Below are 18,536 nucleotides of genomic sequence, written 5' to 3' on the forward strand. Positions count from 1 at the left end.
TACTAAAATACAAAAAATTAGCCGGGCGAGGTGGCGGGCACCTGTAGTCCCAGCTACTCGGGAGGCTGAGGCAGGAGAATGGCGCGAACCCGGGAGGCGGAGCTTGCAGTGAGCCGAGATGGTGCCACTGCACTCCAGCCTGGGCGACAGAGTGAAGACTCCGCCTCAAAAAAAAAAAAAAAAAATTAAGTTAAATTAAAAAGTAAAAAGGCAGACACCTGAAGACACACGGGATGCACGCTGGGGAGGTCATACTGCCACCCCCCGCCCCCAACCCAGCCCGCAACATGCACTTGGGTGTCCAGAGGTGGCACCACCCTGCCTGCTTGGGCAGGAGGCCTGGTGCTGATTTGGGTGGGGTCTGGTTCCCCTGAGGGCCCAAGCTGGTGGTCACACGGCAGTCCCCACAAGGGCCTGTGAGTGAGGGACGCAGGGGGCAGCCGGCCCCAACTGGGCACTGCCCTGTGAGCCTGGGGACTGCCGAGGGTCCTGCAGAACACACTGCCCAGGCCGGGGCCAGCCTCGCTGGCTGGGTGGGCCTCTGTCTCCATGGGACCCTACCCTGCAGCTGGTCTCCAAGGCCAGGGAGGCCCCAACGGGGTAGGGCCTGGCCCTGGATGTGGCTGACGTGTGTTGGGGCTGCCTGGGGCTTAGGCGCTGTGTTTCGTCCCCAGGAGCTGGAACAGCAGCTCATGATGGAGAAAAGAAACTACCGCAAGACCCTCAAGTTCTACCAGAAACTCTTACAGAAGGAAAAGAGGAACAAAGGTAAAGCCCACGTGGGCACAGGTCCAAGACCCCGGCCGCAGGCAGCCCGGCCCCCGCCCACTCTGCTGTGCCCACAGGGTCCGACGTCAAGACCATGCTGTCCAAGCTGAAAGGGCAGCTGGAAGAAATGAAATCCAGGGTGCAGTTCCTCAGCTTGGTCAAGAAGTATCTGCAGGCAAGTGGGCTCCGGGCCCCGCTCTGCTCCGGGCGGCAGCAGCTTCAGACGGGCCTCCCGCTGTCGGACGCGGCAAATCTGTCCATGTGAAATCATAAAAGGGGCCCTGATTTGAGGGTCCAACGGAAGGAAGCCCTGGGGCGAGGGGCAGAGCGACCGAGTGCCTGTGTCCCGCCCGGCAGGTCCTATACGCGGAGCGCTGGGGCCTGGAGCCCTGCGCCCTCCCGGTGATCGTGAACATCGCGGCCGCGCCCTGCGACACGCTGGACTTCAGCCCCCTGGACGAGTCCTCCTCACTCATCTTCTACAACGTCAACAAGCACCCGGGCGGCCGGCAGAAGGCCCGAATCCTGCAGGCCGGGACGCCGCTGGGGCTCATGGCCTATCTGTACTCCAGGTGCGTCGGGAGAAAAGCTCACCCCGAAAGGGAGACGTAGCCCTGGGTGCTGAAGAGAGGTGGGGAGTGTGCCCTTGCCCCTCAGCTAGGCTGTTCGCGCTTTTTAGTTTAGAAAAATGTTTAATCGGGATTTAGGGTTTAGGCCAACGTGCACTAGATGCCGCCGGCAGCTTTGCAGAGCCCCAGGCCAGAGTGGCCTCCGCCGCCTGTGGACCTGGGCACCGCGCCTGGCGGTCCCTGGAGGTGCTGGGGAACCCGCCCTACATAATTAACTCACGGAACGGCTTCCAAAAATCACACACACGGGCAGCTCAGCGATGTGGCCTGGACTCTATCCAACTCACCGGGTCAGAACACCCGGGTCATGAGCTCCAGGGACTGGCGAGGCTGGGTGATTCTGCAGCCCCCGCTCCGTGTGCACACTGGCTGCAGGGACGGTATGGGGTATAGTGTGTGTGCACGTGTGTGATCTGTGGTGTGGGGTAGTGTGGTGTGTGTGTGGTGTGTGTGTGTGTGTGGTGTGTGGTGTGGGGTATAGTGTGGTGTGTGTGTGGTGTGTGTGGTGTGTGTGGTGTGGGGTATAGTGTGGTGTGTGTGTGTGTGTGTGGTGTGTGGTGTGGGGTATAGTGTGGTGTGTGTGTGGGGTGTGTGGTGTGTGTGGTGTGGGGTATAGTGTGGTGTGTTGTGTGGTGTGCAGTGTGGGGTATAGTGTGGTGTGTGAGTGTGGTGTGTGGTGTGCGGTGTGGGGTATAGTATGGTGTGTGTGTGTGGTGTGTGGTGTGGGGTATAGTGTGTGTGTGTGGTGTGTGGCGTGTGGTGTGGGGTATAGTGTGGTGTGTGTGTGGGGTGTGGTGTGTGATGTGGGGTATAGTGTGGTGTGTGTGTGGTGTGTGGTATAGTGTGGTGTGTGGTGTGTGGTGTGGGGTATAGTGTGGTGTGTGTGTGGGGTGGGTATAGTGTGGTGTGTGTGTGGTGTGTGGTGTGGGGTAGTGTGGTGTGTGCGTGGTGTGTGGAGTATAGTGTGTGTGTGTGTGTGTGGTGTGTGGTGTGGGGTATAGTGTGGTGTGTGTGTGGTGTGTGTTGTGGGGTATAGTGTGGTGTGTGTGTGGTGTGTGGTGGGTATAGTGTGGTGTGTGTGTGGTGTGGGGTATAGTGTGGTGTATGTGCACGTATGTGTGCTGTGGGGTGTAGTGTGGTGTGTGGTGTGGGGTGTAGTGTGGTGTGTGTGTGGTGTGTGATGGGTGTAGTGTGGCGTGTGTGCACGTATGTGTGGTGTGGGGTGTAGTGTGGTGTGTGTGCATGGGTGTGGTGTGTGTGTCTGGTTGTGGAGTTCTGTGTGGCTTGTGTGCACGTGTGGTGTGCGTGTCTGGTTGTGGAGTTTGTGGCTTGCACGGTGTAAGTGTGAGCACTGTGCGTCCATGAAAGGAGCGTCTCCTGACCGTGCATGTGGTCACGAGGGGCTTCTCTACTCTGTGGACCTGGTGGGCATCACCTTTGCAGGGCAGCCTGGGCTGGAGCTGTGTAGGGCCTGGCGTGAGCTGTGGCCACCTGTGTCTTCGGCCCCCAGGTGAGCAGGTGACCAGGCCCCTTGTTCCAGGGCCACGCCGTCTCCTGCCTGAGACTCCTCCAGTGTGGGAGGCGGCCTTGCTGGACCTCGGCTTCCTGATCGTGGCCGTTGGGCTCCCAGGACAGTCCCAGACCCACATGCAGGGCCCTGGCCAGTGTCTCCTGAGGGTGGCCCAGTTTCACCCAGTGAAGAGCCAGAACCTCTGAGCATGCAGCGTTGCGCCCAGTCCCGAGGCACCGGCTCCCTCAGCTTCCAGAGCTAACGGGTCCTGCAAGTGGAGACACCAAAGTCCCACACAGGCCGCGTTCAGAAAGGCCCTGGTGTTCAGCCGGGCGCGGTGGCTCACACCTGTCACCCCAGCACTTTGGGAGGCCGAGGCAGGTGGATCACCTGAGGTCAGGAGTTTGAGACCAACCTGGGAAACATGGTGAAACCCCGTCTCTACTGAAATACAAAAATTAGCCGGGCGTGGTGGCGGGTGCCTGTAGTCCCAGCTACTTGGGAGGCTGAGGCAAGAATTGCTTGAACCCAGGAGGAGGAGGCTGTCGTGAGCCGAGATCGCGCCACCGCACTCCAGCCTGGGTGACGAGCAAAAGTCTGCCCAAAAAAAAAAGGCCCTGGTGCTGGAAGTAGTTGGGAATTGTTATCCATGTCCCCCCTTTAATTTCTCCGGGGATTCTCCTGACAGCGATACACAAAGAGAACGCACACACACACATGCCATCACACCCCCAGAACACTAGCTGAGCCCAGGGGTGAGGCCACCCGGCTGCCTCACTGCCACCCCGTCCTGTCTCACAGCGACGCCTTCCTGGAGGGCTACGTGCAGCAGTTCCTCTACACCTTCCGCTACTTCTGCACACCCCAGGACTTCCTGCACTTCCTCCTCGACCGCATCAACAGCACGCTGACCAGGTACCGCGCTCCTGGGGCAGGGTGGGCGCCCATGGGCCTGGTTTAGCCCCCATGAAGAATGAGGTGGCCCCTGCCGACCCAAAGGGGTGAGGGGCCAGGGAAGCCTGGCTGGAGGTCTGGCTGGAGGTGGGGACACACACGGATGCTGAGAAAGCAGCTGGGGCAGGAGGGCGGTGGCCTGGGCACCTGGGAGCTCTGGGAGGGGACCTGGGGGAGTCGGGGTCTCTTCCTGCTGGCCCGGGAGGAAAGCGGAGGGCAGGTGGGCAGGCAGTGAGAGCCAGAAGGTCAGCTGGGGGGAAGGGGGAGCACCAAGCAGAGGGTCCTGCCGGCCCCCAGCCTCCCTCTGGACCCATGGCCAGCAGCTGGGGTCAGGAGAGGGGTGGTGGGCCAAGGGGGGAGGGGCTCTGCCTCTCTCTGGGCTGACCTGATGCCCCCTCAGGACATGCCATGCACCCCCTTGCCCCCATATGCCCAGGCTGGGCACCTTAGGCCATCAGCCAGCCAGCTCCTGCCTCGGGGGAGGGACCCACAGAAGACACCCAGCCCCCTAAGCCCCCTGCACTCATGGAGCCTGGTCCCACAATGCCTCTCCGGGAGAACCTCACGCAGCCCCTGGGCCTCTGCCCCCGACTCCCACATCCTGGCAGCTCAGCAGCTCCCCCGCGTCTCCAGGGCCCACCAGGACCCCACCTCGACCTTCACCAAGATCTACAGGCGGAGCCTCTGCGTCCTGCAGGCCTGGGTGGAGGACTGCTACACCGTGGACTTCACTCGGAACAGCGGGCTGCTGGGGAAGCTGGAGGACTTCATCTCCTCCAAGGTGACCGTGGCGCCGAGCTGGGCAGGTGCACCCTGGGCTCCCACAGCAGAGGTGCCGCCCTCCTCCAGAAGGTGGCAGTGACCCCCCCACCACCGTGCTTCTGCCTAGATCCTACCCCTGGACGGCTCTGCCAAGCACCTGCTGGGCCTCCTGGAGGTGGGCATGGACCGGCGGGCCGAGGGCAGCCCTCGCAGCACCGACCTGGAGAACCCCAGGGAGGCCGAGGAGGATGCCAGACCCTTCAACGCCCTCTGTAAGAGGCTCGCAGAGGACGGCATCTCCAGGAAGGTGGGGTCCTTTCTCAGGGGAGGGCCTCCGTGGACAGGCGAATGTGGCTCCCTGAGCTCAGCCTCAAGGGCACAGCTGGTGCATGCACACACACACACACATGCACATGGGCACACCCATATACATGCATACATATAGATGTGTGCACATATACCTGTGTGCACATACATACCTGTGCACATCTCACACCCACATGGGCATACCTGCGTGCACTCACACAATACACACACACACGCACCTTCACACATCCACATGCACACACATGCACTCACACAGTCCACACATACACACACACACGTGCACATGGGCACACCCATATACGTGCATACATATAGATGTGTGCACATATACCTGTGTGCACATACATACCTGTACACATCTCACACCCACACGGGCACACCTGCGTGCACTCACACAATACACACACACGCACCTTCACACATCCACATGCACACACATGCACTCACACAGTCCACACATACACACGTGCACATGGGCACACCCATATACATGCATACATATAGACATGTGCACATACACCTGTGTGCACATACCTGTGCACATCTCACACATCCACACGGGCACACCTGCGTGCACTCACACAATCCACACACACACACCATCACACATCCACATGCACACACATGCACTCACACAATCCACACACACGCACCCTCACACATCCACACATACACGCATGCAGCCTCATATCCACACGTGCACATTCACATATGCCCTCCATGTTCCCGGTCGCAGGCAGCCCTGCTGGGCTGGCACCTCCTGCCCTGTCCCAGGTGCTCAGGTGAGGAGGGTCCTGCTGTGACTCACTGACCCCAACCTTCTGACCTTCAGGCCAGAGACTAAGGTGGAAGAAGCCATTGCGGGGAGATAAATGCCCTTTCCATTAACCCTCAGCATCCTGCCCCTGGGGGACCTGCCAAAGTGACCAGGACAGGCATCCTTGTGCCAGCACAGCTATGGGTGGGCAGGCTGCTGTCTGTCTCTGGCTGGGCCAGTCTGAGGAGTCCTGGACTTGGACCTGACCTGGTCCTCACCCTGCCCTGCCTCCCTGGACCCCTGACCTGGAGGGGACACGGAGCTTGGGCCCCTCAGTGCCTGGCCTGCCCTGCAGAGCTTCCCCTGGAGGCTGCCCCGAGGCAACGGGCTGGTGCTGCCGCCGCACAAGGAGCGTCCCTACACCATCGCCGCGGCCCTGCCCAAGCCCTGCTTCCTCGAGGACTTCTACGGCCCCTGCGCCAAGACCAGCGAGAAGGGGCCCTACTTCCTGACCGAGTACAGCACTCATCAGCTCTTCAGCCAGCTCACGCTGCTACAGCAGGTGAGGAGGACGAGGATCCGTGCCCCGGCCACCTGCGAGTAGGGGCCCCAGAGACACTCGGCGCCCACAGGGCCCTCAGCAGCTGCTTCCCAGAGGAACAGACGGGCAGAGAAGGGGCAGCTGCCGAGTGCACAGGTTGGGGGTGGTGGCCAGGTGCACAGGTTCAGGCAGCTGTGAGTCCTCTCCAGACCACTGCCCGCTGGGGCTTGTCCTGCCTCTGCCCAGCACTCTGGCCTCACAGGCACTAGAGGACGCCCTGAGGGCCATGTGGGGTGCTGAGTCTCTCCCCTCAGTCCCTCTGCCAGAGCTGGACCAACCCAGTTCCTTGTGCCCCACCCAGCTGCCAGGGCCCTGCCCAGCATCTCTGCCGCCGCCACAGCCAGTCCTCAGGTGGCCTCTTCCCAGGTCCCTGCCATCCCGGGACCCCACATCATGTAGCAGTGATGCCAACCTAGTGATCCACCTGCTGTCATGAGGGCTGCCCTGGACGCCATGAGCCCCTGGGGGCCAAGCACGTGGGGAGCCCTGTGGTGGACCCCGTGGACTGTTGGGTGGGCATTGAACCTGGGATTGCAGAGATGGCCCCCAGAAAACCCCCACCCTCCCTGGCTCCCTGGGACCCTGCCTTGGCCACAAGGCCCTAAGGGATGGAAGCCTGAACCTCGTTTCCACGGTCTGGGCAGGAGTTGTTTCAGAAGTGCCACCCGGTCCACTTCCTGAACTCACGGGCCCTGGGCGTCATGGACAAGAGCACCGCCATCCCCAAGTGAGCGTCCGGGGCCCTCGGCTGGGAGCGGCGGTGGAGGGTCTCAGGGGCTCCCTGTAAGAGTGTCATGGGCGCTCCTGACCAGCAGGAGATGGCTGTTGTCTCCGGAGATGCGAGAGAGCGGTGTCTGCCCGTCGGAGCAGCCTCGTGGCCCGACCCCAGCCCACCCCGCACCAGCAGCCCGGGGCCGGGCAGGGCCACCTGCACATCTCCTGGGGTGACGGGGGCCACATTTCTCTTCCAGAGCCAGCTCTTCAGAGTCTCTTTCGGCCAAAACCTGCAGCTTATTTCTGCCCAATTACGTTCAGGACAAGTATCTGTTACAGCTTCTAAGAAACGCGGATGACGTCAGCACCTGGGTGGCTGCAGAGATTGTGACCAGCCACACCTCCAAGGTGGGCACCCTATAGTTCCGAGGCCAACACGGGCGTGGTGCCCACCTGCCCGGGGGTGGCAGTGCCTCCTGTAAGGCCATGGCCTGAACCCTTTCCCAATGCAGTGAACCCAACTCCATGTCCCTCGGAGCCACACCGGACCCAAGGCTGAGGGGAGCAGGGCACAGGGGGCAGGGGGTCAGCTGCACTCCCAGCTCTCCCCCAGCAATGCCTCCCACGTCCAGAGTCACGTCCACAGCCACATCTCCACGTGCCCAGCCACGTCCACAGCCACATCTCCACATGCCCGGCCATGCCCACAGCCACATCTCCACGTGCCCAGCCACGTCCACAGCCACATCTCCATGTGCCTGGCCACGCCCACAGCCACATCTCCACGTGCCCAGCCACGTCTCCAGCCATGTCCCCATCTGCAGCCACAGATGGCTCCCCTCAGTGGTGGGTGATCCTCCGCTGTGGGCCACCTGGAGACCCAGGGCAAGCTGCACCCACCACTCCTACCACCCCTACCTGTGCTCACCACACAGGTCCCTCGTGCACCACCCCCAGCACTGGGCTCCGCCACAGCACCCCATGCCCACCCCAGGGCCCCACCCCTCTGTGCCTGAGCCTGGCCCCTGGGCTGGTGTTTGTGACACCACCCTGGGCTCCTCCCGGCCGAAAGGTCATTGTGGATTCTCAGTCTGTGGAACAAATCAGCTCCGTGGTCTGAACAAGGTCAAGGTCAAGCTCTAGCGCCAGGGCCCAGTCTCGGCCTCTTCTAGGTCCTGTGGGCCTTGGGCTGGACTGAGGGCTCCTCATCTGACCTGCCCCACTTGCTGTCAGGCAGGGCCCTGTGCGGCCCCGAGAGTCACCTGCCTTGACCAGCTTATCCCTCACGGGGCCCACCTGCCCAGGAGGCATCAGGGTCCACAGGTTCTCAGGCGGTCAGAGTCCCCCAGCCCCAGGGGTCTGCACCTTCACCCAGCGGATGCCTTCACCCAGCGGACAGACACCCTAGACAGAGGCCTCTGATCTCCTCACACCTGAGCTCAGCTGGGGCTTGGCTGTCGTGGGCTGGGGAAGACTCAGGATGACAGGACCCCTCCCCCACAGCAGGGAAGAGGCAGCCTCGGCCCATGGGTGGACACCCACCCCCTCCTAGGTCGGAGCTCTCTGAAAGCAAACTTGGGCCCAAGGAACAGGACTCCCGGCCATGAACCCCATCACTGCTGTCCCTGCTGCCGTCCCAGAGTGGGCCAAAGGCTCTGGGGGAACCAGGAGCTGCTCACAGTCCACCAAGGTGCAGTACCTCCCTGCCAGGCGGCAAAGCCACCTCCACGGTAGACAGAGCTTCCCTTCCTGTTATTCCTTCACGCCCCCCCAACGCCGCAGGCAACTCCGGGGCCTGTAAAGGCAGGCAGAGGCGCCACCTTCTCTCCTCCCTTGGGGAGAATTTTCCAGCTTTGGGGACTTATTGCCAGGGCACACCAGCGCGGGACATGGGAACAGAGAGCCTGGCTGCCCGTTTGCGCTGATCCACGGTTTTCCCAGTACCATGAGGGACATCAAAATGTGATTTCCCTAAACCAGAGCCTTCACACACGGCCCGCGTAGCTGGGCTTCATGAGGATGAGCACGAGGACAGCTGGCTGACACCTGGCCAACCCGCAGCGTCCTGGGCGCTCCCTCACCCCGAGCTGCCCCAGCGGGTGGAGGACCACCCCTCCCAACCTGAGACCACCTCGAGCCTGCGGGGGCCCTGCCTGAGGGTCTCCAGGATGGCCGCTCGCCTGGTCACGTGCCCGTGTCCAGGTCTGTGGGGTGGGCAGGAGCTGTGCAGGCTCACACCCAGGGCTGCCGGCGCCCAGCGTGGCCGGGACAGAGCTCGGCACTCCTGCCGCATCCCCGTTAGCAAAAGGGAGCCGCGGATCACTCAGGACGGGCCCCTCAGCTCCACGTGGGAGGGGACAGACCTCGCCGGAGACCCACTCGTGTGAGACCACACTCATCCATCTAACGAGTGTTAGATACACGATGTCTTGACGTATTGTGTATCAATGGCTGGGCTGTCAGAACGTTCCAGGACACTGAGCTTCACATTTGTAAATTCAGGACCCCAGAAAATTGTTAAAATTCAGAATCTGAGCAGAGGGCAGCAGAGGTCAATCACAGCACTCGGGGATTCTGACGAGGCCTGGAGGGAGGCGAGGTGGAGACAAGGGCAAGAAAAAACGGAGTAAAATTTCTCACCTTAGGAAAACGGGGGATCAGTGTTTCCGTTCAGACAGTGTCTCGGTGGCTCCGTTTAGACGACGTCCGGAGGGAGGCAAGGTGGAGACGGAAGCGCAGGAAAAAACAGCGTAAAATTTCTCACCTTAAGAAAATGCAGGCCAGCCGCGGCGGCTGATGCCTGTAACCCCAGCCCTTTGGGAGGCTGAGGAGGGCAGATCGCTCGAGCCCAGGAGTTGAGACCAGCCTGGACAACACAGCGAAACCCCATCTCCACTGAAAATATAAAAAAGTATCCAGGCTGGTGGCACACACCTAGAATCCCAGCTCCTCGGGAGGCTGAGGTGGGAGGATCACCAGAGCCCCGGAGGTGGAGGGTGCAGTGGGCTGAGGTCACACCATGGCAGCCTAGGCGATGGTGCAAGACCCTCTCTCAAAAAAATAAAAACTAAGATTGGAGAGTTTGAAAGCAAAACAGGGCTTTGGTTTCTTCAGATTTGTTTAAAAGTATGCAACACCATAGCCAAGAGGTGGCGGCACCCCCACGTCCATGGAGGGAAGAACCGATAAAGAAAATGTGGCCTCTTCGTATCTTGAGAGTTTACTCGGCCTTAACAGGAAGGAAATTCTGACACCTGCGTCAGGGAGAGGAACCTCGAGGGACTCGGGCTCAGGGAAATGAGCCAGTCATGAAGCCCGGACACCGTTCGGCTCCACGTACACGAGGCGCCTGGAGGTGCCGGATTCCCAGAGACGAAGCAGCAGGGCAGGCGCCGGGGGTGGGCAGTGGGTGCAGGGAGCTCGTGCTGAACGGGGACCGAGTTTCTGTTTGGGAAGACGGAACGTCACAGAGATCTGTTGCTCAATGTGGACGTAGTTAACACGGCTGACCTGCGCACTTAGAAAAGGCTACAAGGGAAAATCCTCTACATGCTGCTTACAATTAAAAATCAAAAGGTTAAGACAAAAATGAAAAAGGGTGGTGAAACAGTTTTACCTCAAAATCACACACTTTGCATCTGCTTAAACCGATGAAGAGACAGACTGAGACGTCAGCGTAGAAAGTGTATCCGGTAAACACTTCTCAAGCCCCTCTCAAGGCACTCGGGCAGGAGAGCTGGGGCCGCCATCGGGGCGAACACAGGATCATCTCAGGCGTCTTCAGCTGCACAGGGTCCCTGCAGACAAGAGTCGAGCCCAAGGGCAGGCACAGTGGCTCACGCCTGTAACCCCAGCACTCTGGGAGGCTGAAGTGGGTGGATGACAAGGTCAGGAGTTCAAGACCAGCCTGGCCAACATGGTGAAACGCCATCTCTAATAAAAATACAAAAATGATCACGCCTGTAATCTCAGCACTTTGGGAGGCTAAAGCAGGAAGATCACAAGGTCAGGAGTTCCACACCAGCCTCACCAACACGGGGAAACCCTGTCTCTATTAAATATACAAAAATTAGCCAGGCGTGGTGGCGGGCGCCTGTAGTCCCAGCTACTTGGGAGGCTGAGGCAGGAGAATCGCTTGAACCCAGGAGGCGGAGGCTGCAGTGAGTTGAGATCGCACCATTGCACTCCAGCCTGGCGACAGAGCGAGACTCCGTCTCAAAGAAAAAAGGAGTCGAGCCAGGGGACGGCATCCAGCTGGACTCTGCAGCCTTGGTTTCCACTAAAGGACGGCCCAGGCCAAGGTGATTCCTCAGGGACAGGCAGCTCCAACAGGAGGGGTCAGCTGAGTTCTCCAGAATCTTCTTGAAGCCCTAGAAGTAGATCTGAGAACGCAGCCTCTTGGGACAGCTCAGAATACGAATCCTGCTGGGTGGGGCATTCACCACCCATGATTGTTCCCACCAAAGCCAGCCGGGTCATCACCGCCAGGACCAAAGCCGGCCGGGTCATCACCGCCAGGACCAAAGCCGGCCGGGTCATCACCGCCAGGACCAAAGCCGGCCGGGTCGTCACCGCCAGGACCAAAGCCGGCCGGGTCGTCACCGCCAGGACCAAAGCCGGCCAGGTCATCACCGCCAACCAGAGCCCCGGAGGAGGGGGGCACTCAGGCACCCCCCAGGGACTGCACCCAAACACTCCTGCCACGGGCTCAGCGTGGAGGGTTGGGGGGGGTGGGCAAGGAGCTGCCTATGGCTCCCCATCTGCCTGTGGACTTGACAGTGGCCTCTGCCTGGGTGGGGACGCCTTTTCCAGTCCTGAAGCTGCCTGGGGAGGTGCGTCCTGGCACAATCTTGCTTTTGAGAAGGGAGGGTGGACTTCTTTTCAAATCTTTCCATGTATCAGGCATTGCTTTTATTTTGTTTTGTTTCAAGTCATGCCCACCCCATCCTGCCAGCCCAGCCCCTCTACGGCCACAGCCGCCGCTCACCTGCGTCCACACAGCCGCTTCCTTTCCACACACGTGATGCAGCTCACGCTCTTGTGTCTTGGCGCTGGGTGATTTTAACAGGTTCTCAAATATTCCCTTTGTTCATCTTGAACCAGAAGATGCTGAATGTGCCATTTTCTCATTGCAGCTGCAGGTGAACTTGCTGTCCAAATTTTTGCTGATTGCAAAATCTTGCTATGAGCAGAGAAACTTCGCGACAGCCATGCAGATCCTGAGCGGGCTGGAGCACCTGGCCGTGAGGCAGTCCCCCGTGCGTCCCCCTCGGGCCCCGAGGCGGGGGTGGGCACCTGCGCGGCCGCAGGAGTCTCACCTGTGCTTCCATTTCAGGCCTGGAGAATTCTGCCTGCAAAGATAGCAGAGGTCATGGAGGAGCTGAAAGCCGTGGAGGTACCAGCACTTTACATGGCCTGCGGCTTTCGTGCACCGAGGCCCCCTCCTAAACAACCTGCTCTGCAGAGTCTGCCGCGCCCAGACGCAGGCACCACTGAGTGTGTGCAGATGGCCCAGCCAGGGTGGCCTCAGTGAGGCCCAGGAGTCATCTCCCGGCGGGGCCTCTGCTGCCGCCTGTGCAAAGGTGTCCCCCCTGCTCAGTCACGGGGCCCTGCTGGCCTGAGTTCCTCTCACAGAGCACAGGTGCCCAGAGGACAGCACTGAGGTCTGTGGCTGGGGCCTGAGCTTGACCAAGCTGGATCTCCTCCAGGACGGCAGGGGTGGCCTCGTGAGATAATGAACAAGGAAGCACCGCGGAAGTGAGGGGGCATCCCCCAAAATGACACGGACGAGCCCCACAGCAGCCAGAGCCTGTCCCGTCCTGGGTCTCAGAGCTCGGCCTCAGGCCCCAGCCACAGCTGTCCGCGGGTGGGAGGGCTCCTGCCTGTCCTTGCTGGACACACAGAGCAGGGCCTGCACTGGCCAGGGTCTCATTTAGGGAAGCTGGGTAGCTGGGTCACCTGGCACTTTCCTGGAGTCCAGCAGAGAGCAAAGACAGGGACTCACCATTTCAGTGGCAGGAGGCGCAAAGCCTCCCAGCGGCCGTCAGGGCCATGCAAGCTTAAGACCCTGCAGGTGTGAGCCAAGTCCAACCATCCAGGCACATTCGGGACTGGAAGCTAATTCAGAGAGCCGGGCAGACCCCGAGCGTGGAGAACGCAGGACTAGCTGGGACTGGTTGGGCTGCACTGGCCCCAGCGAGGCTCCTGCTCTGACCACGCCCTGTCTCTCCCCGGCCCACGCCCCGGCTGGACCACCAGGTCTTCCTGAAGAGCGACAGCCTGTGTCTGATGGAAGGGCGGCGCTTCCGGGCACAGCCCACCCTGCCCTCGGCCCACCTCCTGGCCATGCACATCCAGCAGCTGGAGACAGGTGGCTTCACCATGACCAACGGGGCCCACAGGTGGAGCAAGCTCAGGTGAGGAGCAGGTGGGCACACGCCCAGGTGAGGAGCAGGTGGGCACACGCCCAGGTGAGGAGGGGCTCAGGTGGGCACACGCCCAGGTGAGGAGCAGGTGGGCACACGCCCAGGTGAGGAGGGGCTCAGGTGGGCACACGCCCAGGTGAGGAGGGGCTCAGGTGGGCACACGCCCAGGTGGGGCAGGCTCAGGTGGCAACTCTCTTCCTTATCCCTGTTTTTCAGAAGCCTGGGTACCTTGCCCCTCACTTGGCACTCACAGCCTCAGACCTCCCTCTACCCAGGATAACCTCCAGCCACCTCCTTCTCTGCAAATTTGGAGGTTTCCTGCACTCTTGCCGTCCATGGCCCCAAAACACTCCCCGTGGTCTCTTGGGACCCCTGCGTTGCGACCCAGGCACACTTCCCACCCCACCCTGAGAGTCTCTGCAGCAGAGGCTGCCCAGCAGCAACCTGCCCTGACCCTGGGTGCCACAGTGTCCCTGCCCCCCCCAGACCCCTCTCCCTAAAGATGTGCATGTGGGACCCAGGATCCCTCCTCAGCCTGTGGTCCTGCCGTCCACCTGCCCAGCACCTGGGACCAACCACCTGGGAGGCGCAGACTGGGGCTGGCTGTAAAACCCACCACCACGACCCACAGGGCTCACGCCCCAGGCCACGCAGGCTCTTCCACGTGGTAACGGACATGGGCCAGCCTCTCCTCGGAGGCCCAGGCCTGTGTCCAGTGGCCTTCAGGCGCCCACAGCCCCAAGCCTCACCCTCTCCCTCAAGACACAATCTCCCACCGTCCCGTCTCTTCTCGTCGCCCGCCGCTGTCCACACACGGTCAGGTGGAGGCTGCTCAGGCCATGGCAGCTCCACCCTCCTCCACGGTAGACGGCCCCACTTGGGGAGCAATGCCCAGTGCACCAGGTGCCCGTGGATCCCCAACCTGACAAGTGAAGGTCCCCTTCTTAGACAGACACCAATCAAAAAACAACATTTGGCCGGGCGCGGTGGCTCAAGCCTGTAATCCCAGCACTTTGGGAGGCCGAGACGGGCGGATCACGAGGTCAGGAGATCGAGACCATCCTGGCTAACCCGGTGAAACCCCGCCTCTACTAAAAAATACAAAAAACTAGCCCGGCGAGGTGGCGGGCGCCTGTAGTCCCAGCTACTCAGGAGGCTGAGGCAGGAGAATGGCGTGAACCCGGGAGGCGGAGCTTGCAGTGAGCTGAGATCCGGCCACTGCACTCCAGCCTGGGTGACAGAGCAAGACTCCGTCTCAAAAAAAAAAAAAACAACAACAACATTTACAGTATGCCGTAAGTGTATGCTCATTGTAAGAGATCAGAAAACCCAAGTCAGCAAAAGAGAAGTTAAAGACTTAAGGTAGGCTGGGCCGGGTGGCTCACGCCTATAACCCTAGGTAGGCCAGGCCGGGCCGGGCGCAGCGGCTCACCCCTGTACCCGGGCACAGTGGCTCACACCTGTAACCGTATGTAGGCCGGGCATGGTGGCTCACGCCTGTAACCCTAGGTAGGCCGGGCGTGGTGGCTCACGCCTATAACCCTAACACTTTGGGAGACCGAGGACAGATCACCTGAGGTCAGGAGTTCAAGACCAGCCTGGCCAACATGGTAAAACCCTGTGTCTACTAAAAATACAAAAAATTAGCCAGGTGTGGTAGCTGGCATCTGTAATCCCAGCTACTCAAGAGGCTGAGGCAGGAGAATCACTTGAACCCGAGAGGCAGAGGCTGCAGTGAACTGAGATCATGCCACTGCACTCCAGCCTGGGTGACGAGTGAAACGCGTCTTAAAAAAAAAAAAAAGAAAGCCGGCGCGGTGGCTCATGCCTGTAATCCCAGCACTTTGGGAGGCTAAGGCGGGCAGTCAGGAGATCGAGACCATCCTGGCCAACACGGTGAAACCCCATCTCTACTAAAAATAAAAAAAATTGGCCAGGCGTGGTGGCGGCGCCTGTGGTCCCAGCTACTCGGGAGGCTGAGGCAGGAGAATGGCGGGAACCCGGGGGGCGGAGCTTGCAGTGAGCCAAGATCGCACCACTGCACTCCAGCCTGGGTGACAGAGCGAGACTCCGTCTCAAAATAAAAAACAAAACATAAGGTGATGCACAATCAGGAAAGAAAACAAGCCAAAACTGGCACTTGCCCTTCATGGCATCCACGTGCCTGTGTGAGTGCCTCCAGATCTGCCCGTCCCAGCATCCACGTGCCTCTGAGAGCCCAACCAGGCATGCTCTTCCCGGCGTCCGTGTGCATGTGTGTGCGTGCGTGTGCGCGTGTGCAGGTGTGTGTGTGCCTGTGTGCGCGCACGTGTGCATGTGTGTGTGCGCACGTGTGCGCGCATGTGTGTGTGCGTGCATGTGTGTGTGCGCGCGTGCACATCCAGGCTTGCCCTTTTCTTTGATGTAATGCACGTCCCTTTGTCATTCACACTGGGTGTGCAGTGTTTCCGTCCAAAATCAGGACAGGGCGTCCGTCTGTGGCACCAGCGTTCCCAGGCCCGGGTGAGGGCTCCTGTTCCTGACTGGCCAGTTGACTCCGTTATATCCCATGGTGAGCTGGTCACTGTCAACAACCAGCTCTCCCAGGAACACGGCCCTGGCCCGGGCCGCGGCGATTCCCAGATGTGAATGCTCCGCACGGCGGCAGAGTTCCTTGCCTGCCTCGTCCTCTCAGCTGCAGCCCCTGCAGCCGACTGGGCTTGACTCCTGTTGGGACGCTTGGCACAGACAAGCCTGACCCTGCGGGGTTTCTGTAAGCGTGTGTGGACTGAAGCGTGGGCGGATGGACAGTCAGACACACGGAAAGGTCTGAGCAGTGACATGAGGTTCGGCCTCGCCAATAAATACAGAAAACACCCTTCAGTGTTTACACGGTGAAAAGGTTTAGTTCAAATGATGCCTAAGAACGCGGGGGGACGCCCTCCGCCTGGAAGCTGCGCCCCTCCCTGTGCAAACTAATGTCTCTTCTTTCCCCAACGGAAGGAACATCGCGAAGGTGGTGAGCCAGGTGCACGCATTCCAGGAGAACCCCTACACCTTCAGCCCCGACCCCAAGCTCCAGTCGTACCTCAAGCAGAGGATTGCCCGCTTCAGCGGTGCCGACATTTCCACGCTGGCTGCAGACAGCAGGGCCAACTTCCACCAGGTCTCCAGCGAGAAGCACTCACGGAAGATCCAGGACAAGCTACGGAGGATGAAGGCCACATTCCAGTAGCCGAGCTTGGGCCTGGTGTGGAATTCCAGATCCAAACCCAACTGCGGGGGGCGGGCCGGGAGGCAGAAGCCACATCTCAGGCCCGGCCGTTATCCAGGCCCCTTTGCCCCCAAGCCCTGGGGAGCTGGGCCGGGAGGTGGAGGCTCAGGGGACCCCATAGGGACAGGCAGAGCTGGTCTCCTCCCAGCAGACGGAGCCAGGACGGGCACAAGAGTCTTGGAGGTTTGCGTGTTTCTGCTAAAATTAAAGAGTTAAATTTAAAAATGAAAACAAAAGACACCTTCCCAGGAGTTTTGTGCCTGTCTGCGCCTCACACACAGATCAGTGGCCCTTACCCAGCTCTCAGCGACGCCCCCACAAAACAGCGACGCCCCTGCCGACTCAACAGACTTCAGAGTGGCTCCTCCCTAAGCAGGTTTCTGAGCCAGCCTCGGTGGGCTGAGCAACGAAGGACCAAAGCGGACCTCTGAGCGGCATGCCAACCACAGCTCGCGGGGCTCCGAGACCTCCCGTCCGAGACCCTGCCTGGGTTCACCCTCCACAACCCAGCCCCAGAACCCCCGTCCCCCTCCCCTGCCCGGTGCCCCTCCTCCCCAGCCCAGACCCCCAGGTGCCCGAGGCCTGCTGCTGGAGCAGGCACCTTGGGCTGGGTCTGCTCCCCGAGGGCCCAGAGCTCCCAAGCTTAGAACAGCCCTTGGTGAGGCAGCTGCGCCCAGACAAAGGCCCTGCTTCCTGGAAAGGACACTCATAGCAGGTCCAAGGCAGAGGCTCTGCAGCGGGGGTCCCTGAGAGTGCCCCCACCCATCTCGTGCCCCAGGGGCCGCCGCCGCCCACCACCTCCAGCAGCCATGCATGTACGCCCGCAGCCCTGCCTCCACAGCTCGCCACGCACTCAGGCTTCGCCAGAGGAGACAGGAAGTGCGCTGCCTCCATGGCTCCGAGCCCTCGCCCAGGTTCTCGGACCCCAGGCAGCTGGTGTGGAGTCCCCGACCAGGGCCATGGGAGACCTGCACGGTCAGATCCACACTGGCCTCTGCAGCTGGGCGGCCAGAGCCCCAGGCACCGCCCCAGCTCAGTGTGGCTCTTGTGGTGCCAATCACAAGACCCAGGGTTGTGCTTTTGAGTTTTAGAATTAGCCATTCTTTAGAGCAGCCAGCTAGTGGCATTTCTAGGAAAACTGTGACTTGTGACAAATCGCTGCATTTTTAATGTCAAGACGTGTTTTCCCACATAAATTCACCGGAGACATCCGGGCCCTGGTTCGATGCAACGTGAGAGGAAGTCGGCGTCCTGGCCACGAAATGCAGTTCACTTTTTTTAGGCTTTTCTATGAGGATTATGTTCTGCAGACCCTCGCCCGCATTTTCAGATTTTGTATTTAACAAAGATAGTGCCCAGTGCAGGTCAACATTCCAGCGGTCAGGACTGACCTCAGGGGCACTGGGCTCAGGCTTCAGCGTGACTGTCCGCATGGCTCCCTCCTGTCCTGGCACCAATTTCTGAATAAAGTCCTTTCTACCAGCCGCTGCTGTGTGGCCACTCTGTGGGTTCCCAAGGTGACCTCTGCAGGTCGAGCTGGTTTCCTTCAAGGCCACACGAAGGCCCCTTACAGGCGCTCACAAGGACTCCAGGTGCGAGAGGTGCTCGGCCCAGGACTGAAAACCGACCTGCCGGTCCACAGCGACGCCCTCTGATGTTGCAGAGAAAGGCCTGGGTCTGCCAGACGAGTGTCCCAACTCGGGCCCTGCCAGGAGAAAAGCTGCCCCCAAAACTCCCAGGCCGTGCGAACAAGCCAACGTACCCACCGGGGCAGGAAACACTCGCTTCTGGTGAGGACTGCCAACAGCCTAAAAGAACGGACTCCCGAAACCACGC

The 18,536-nt window shown here is 60.5% G+C and overlaps 1 protein-coding gene and 1 long non-coding RNA gene across 6 annotated transcripts in view; one reads left to right on the forward strand and one right to left on the reverse strand.

Moving 5' to 3' along the window:
* Positions 1-18,182, forward strand: part of KNDC1 (kinase non-catalytic C-lobe domain containing 1) — a 65,636-nt gene extending 47,454 nt beyond the window's left edge. For 4 of the 5 annotated variants that reach the window (XM_065521663.2, XM_065521660.2, XM_065521661.2 and 1 more), the window contains 13 exons: positions 675-768; positions 846-943; positions 1,126-1,340; positions 3,709-3,822; positions 4,495-4,642; positions 4,751-4,930; positions 6,063-6,269; positions 6,953-7,035; positions 7,280-7,430; positions 12,158-12,280; positions 12,358-12,417; positions 13,281-13,438; positions 16,430-18,182. In XM_065521663.2, coding sequence (XP_065377735.1) covers positions 675-768; positions 846-943; positions 1,126-1,340; positions 3,709-3,822; positions 4,495-4,642; positions 4,751-4,930; positions 6,063-6,269; positions 6,953-7,035; positions 7,280-7,430; positions 12,158-12,280; positions 12,358-12,417; positions 13,281-13,438; positions 16,430-16,661 — 1,863 coding nt within the window. In that variant the 3' untranslated portion in view covers positions 16,662-18,182. Of the gene's footprint in view, positions 1-674; positions 769-845; positions 944-1,125; positions 1,341-3,708; positions 3,823-4,469; positions 4,643-4,750; positions 4,931-6,062; positions 6,270-6,952; positions 7,036-7,279; positions 7,431-12,157; positions 12,281-12,357; positions 12,418-13,280; positions 13,439-16,429 lie in introns of all 5 variants that reach the window. The other variant, XR_012418306.1, reaches the window with a different exon arrangement.
* Positions 726-12,452, reverse strand: LOC123566881 (uncharacterized). The gene is made up of 3 exons (XR_010578141.2): positions 12,010-12,452; positions 9,663-10,819; positions 726-1,021 (listed from the first exon to the last, which is right to left on the reverse strand). It is a non-coding gene; the product is annotated as an uncharacterized lncRNA (long non-coding RNA).
* Positions 18,183-18,536: the final 354 nt, after the last annotated feature.

Source organism: Macaca fascicularis, chromosome 9 (genome assembly GCF_037993035.2).
Source record: "Macaca fascicularis isolate 582-1 chromosome 9, T2T-MFA8v1.1".
Lineage (NCBI taxonomy): Eukaryota > Metazoa > Chordata > Mammalia > Primates > Cercopithecidae > Macaca > Macaca fascicularis.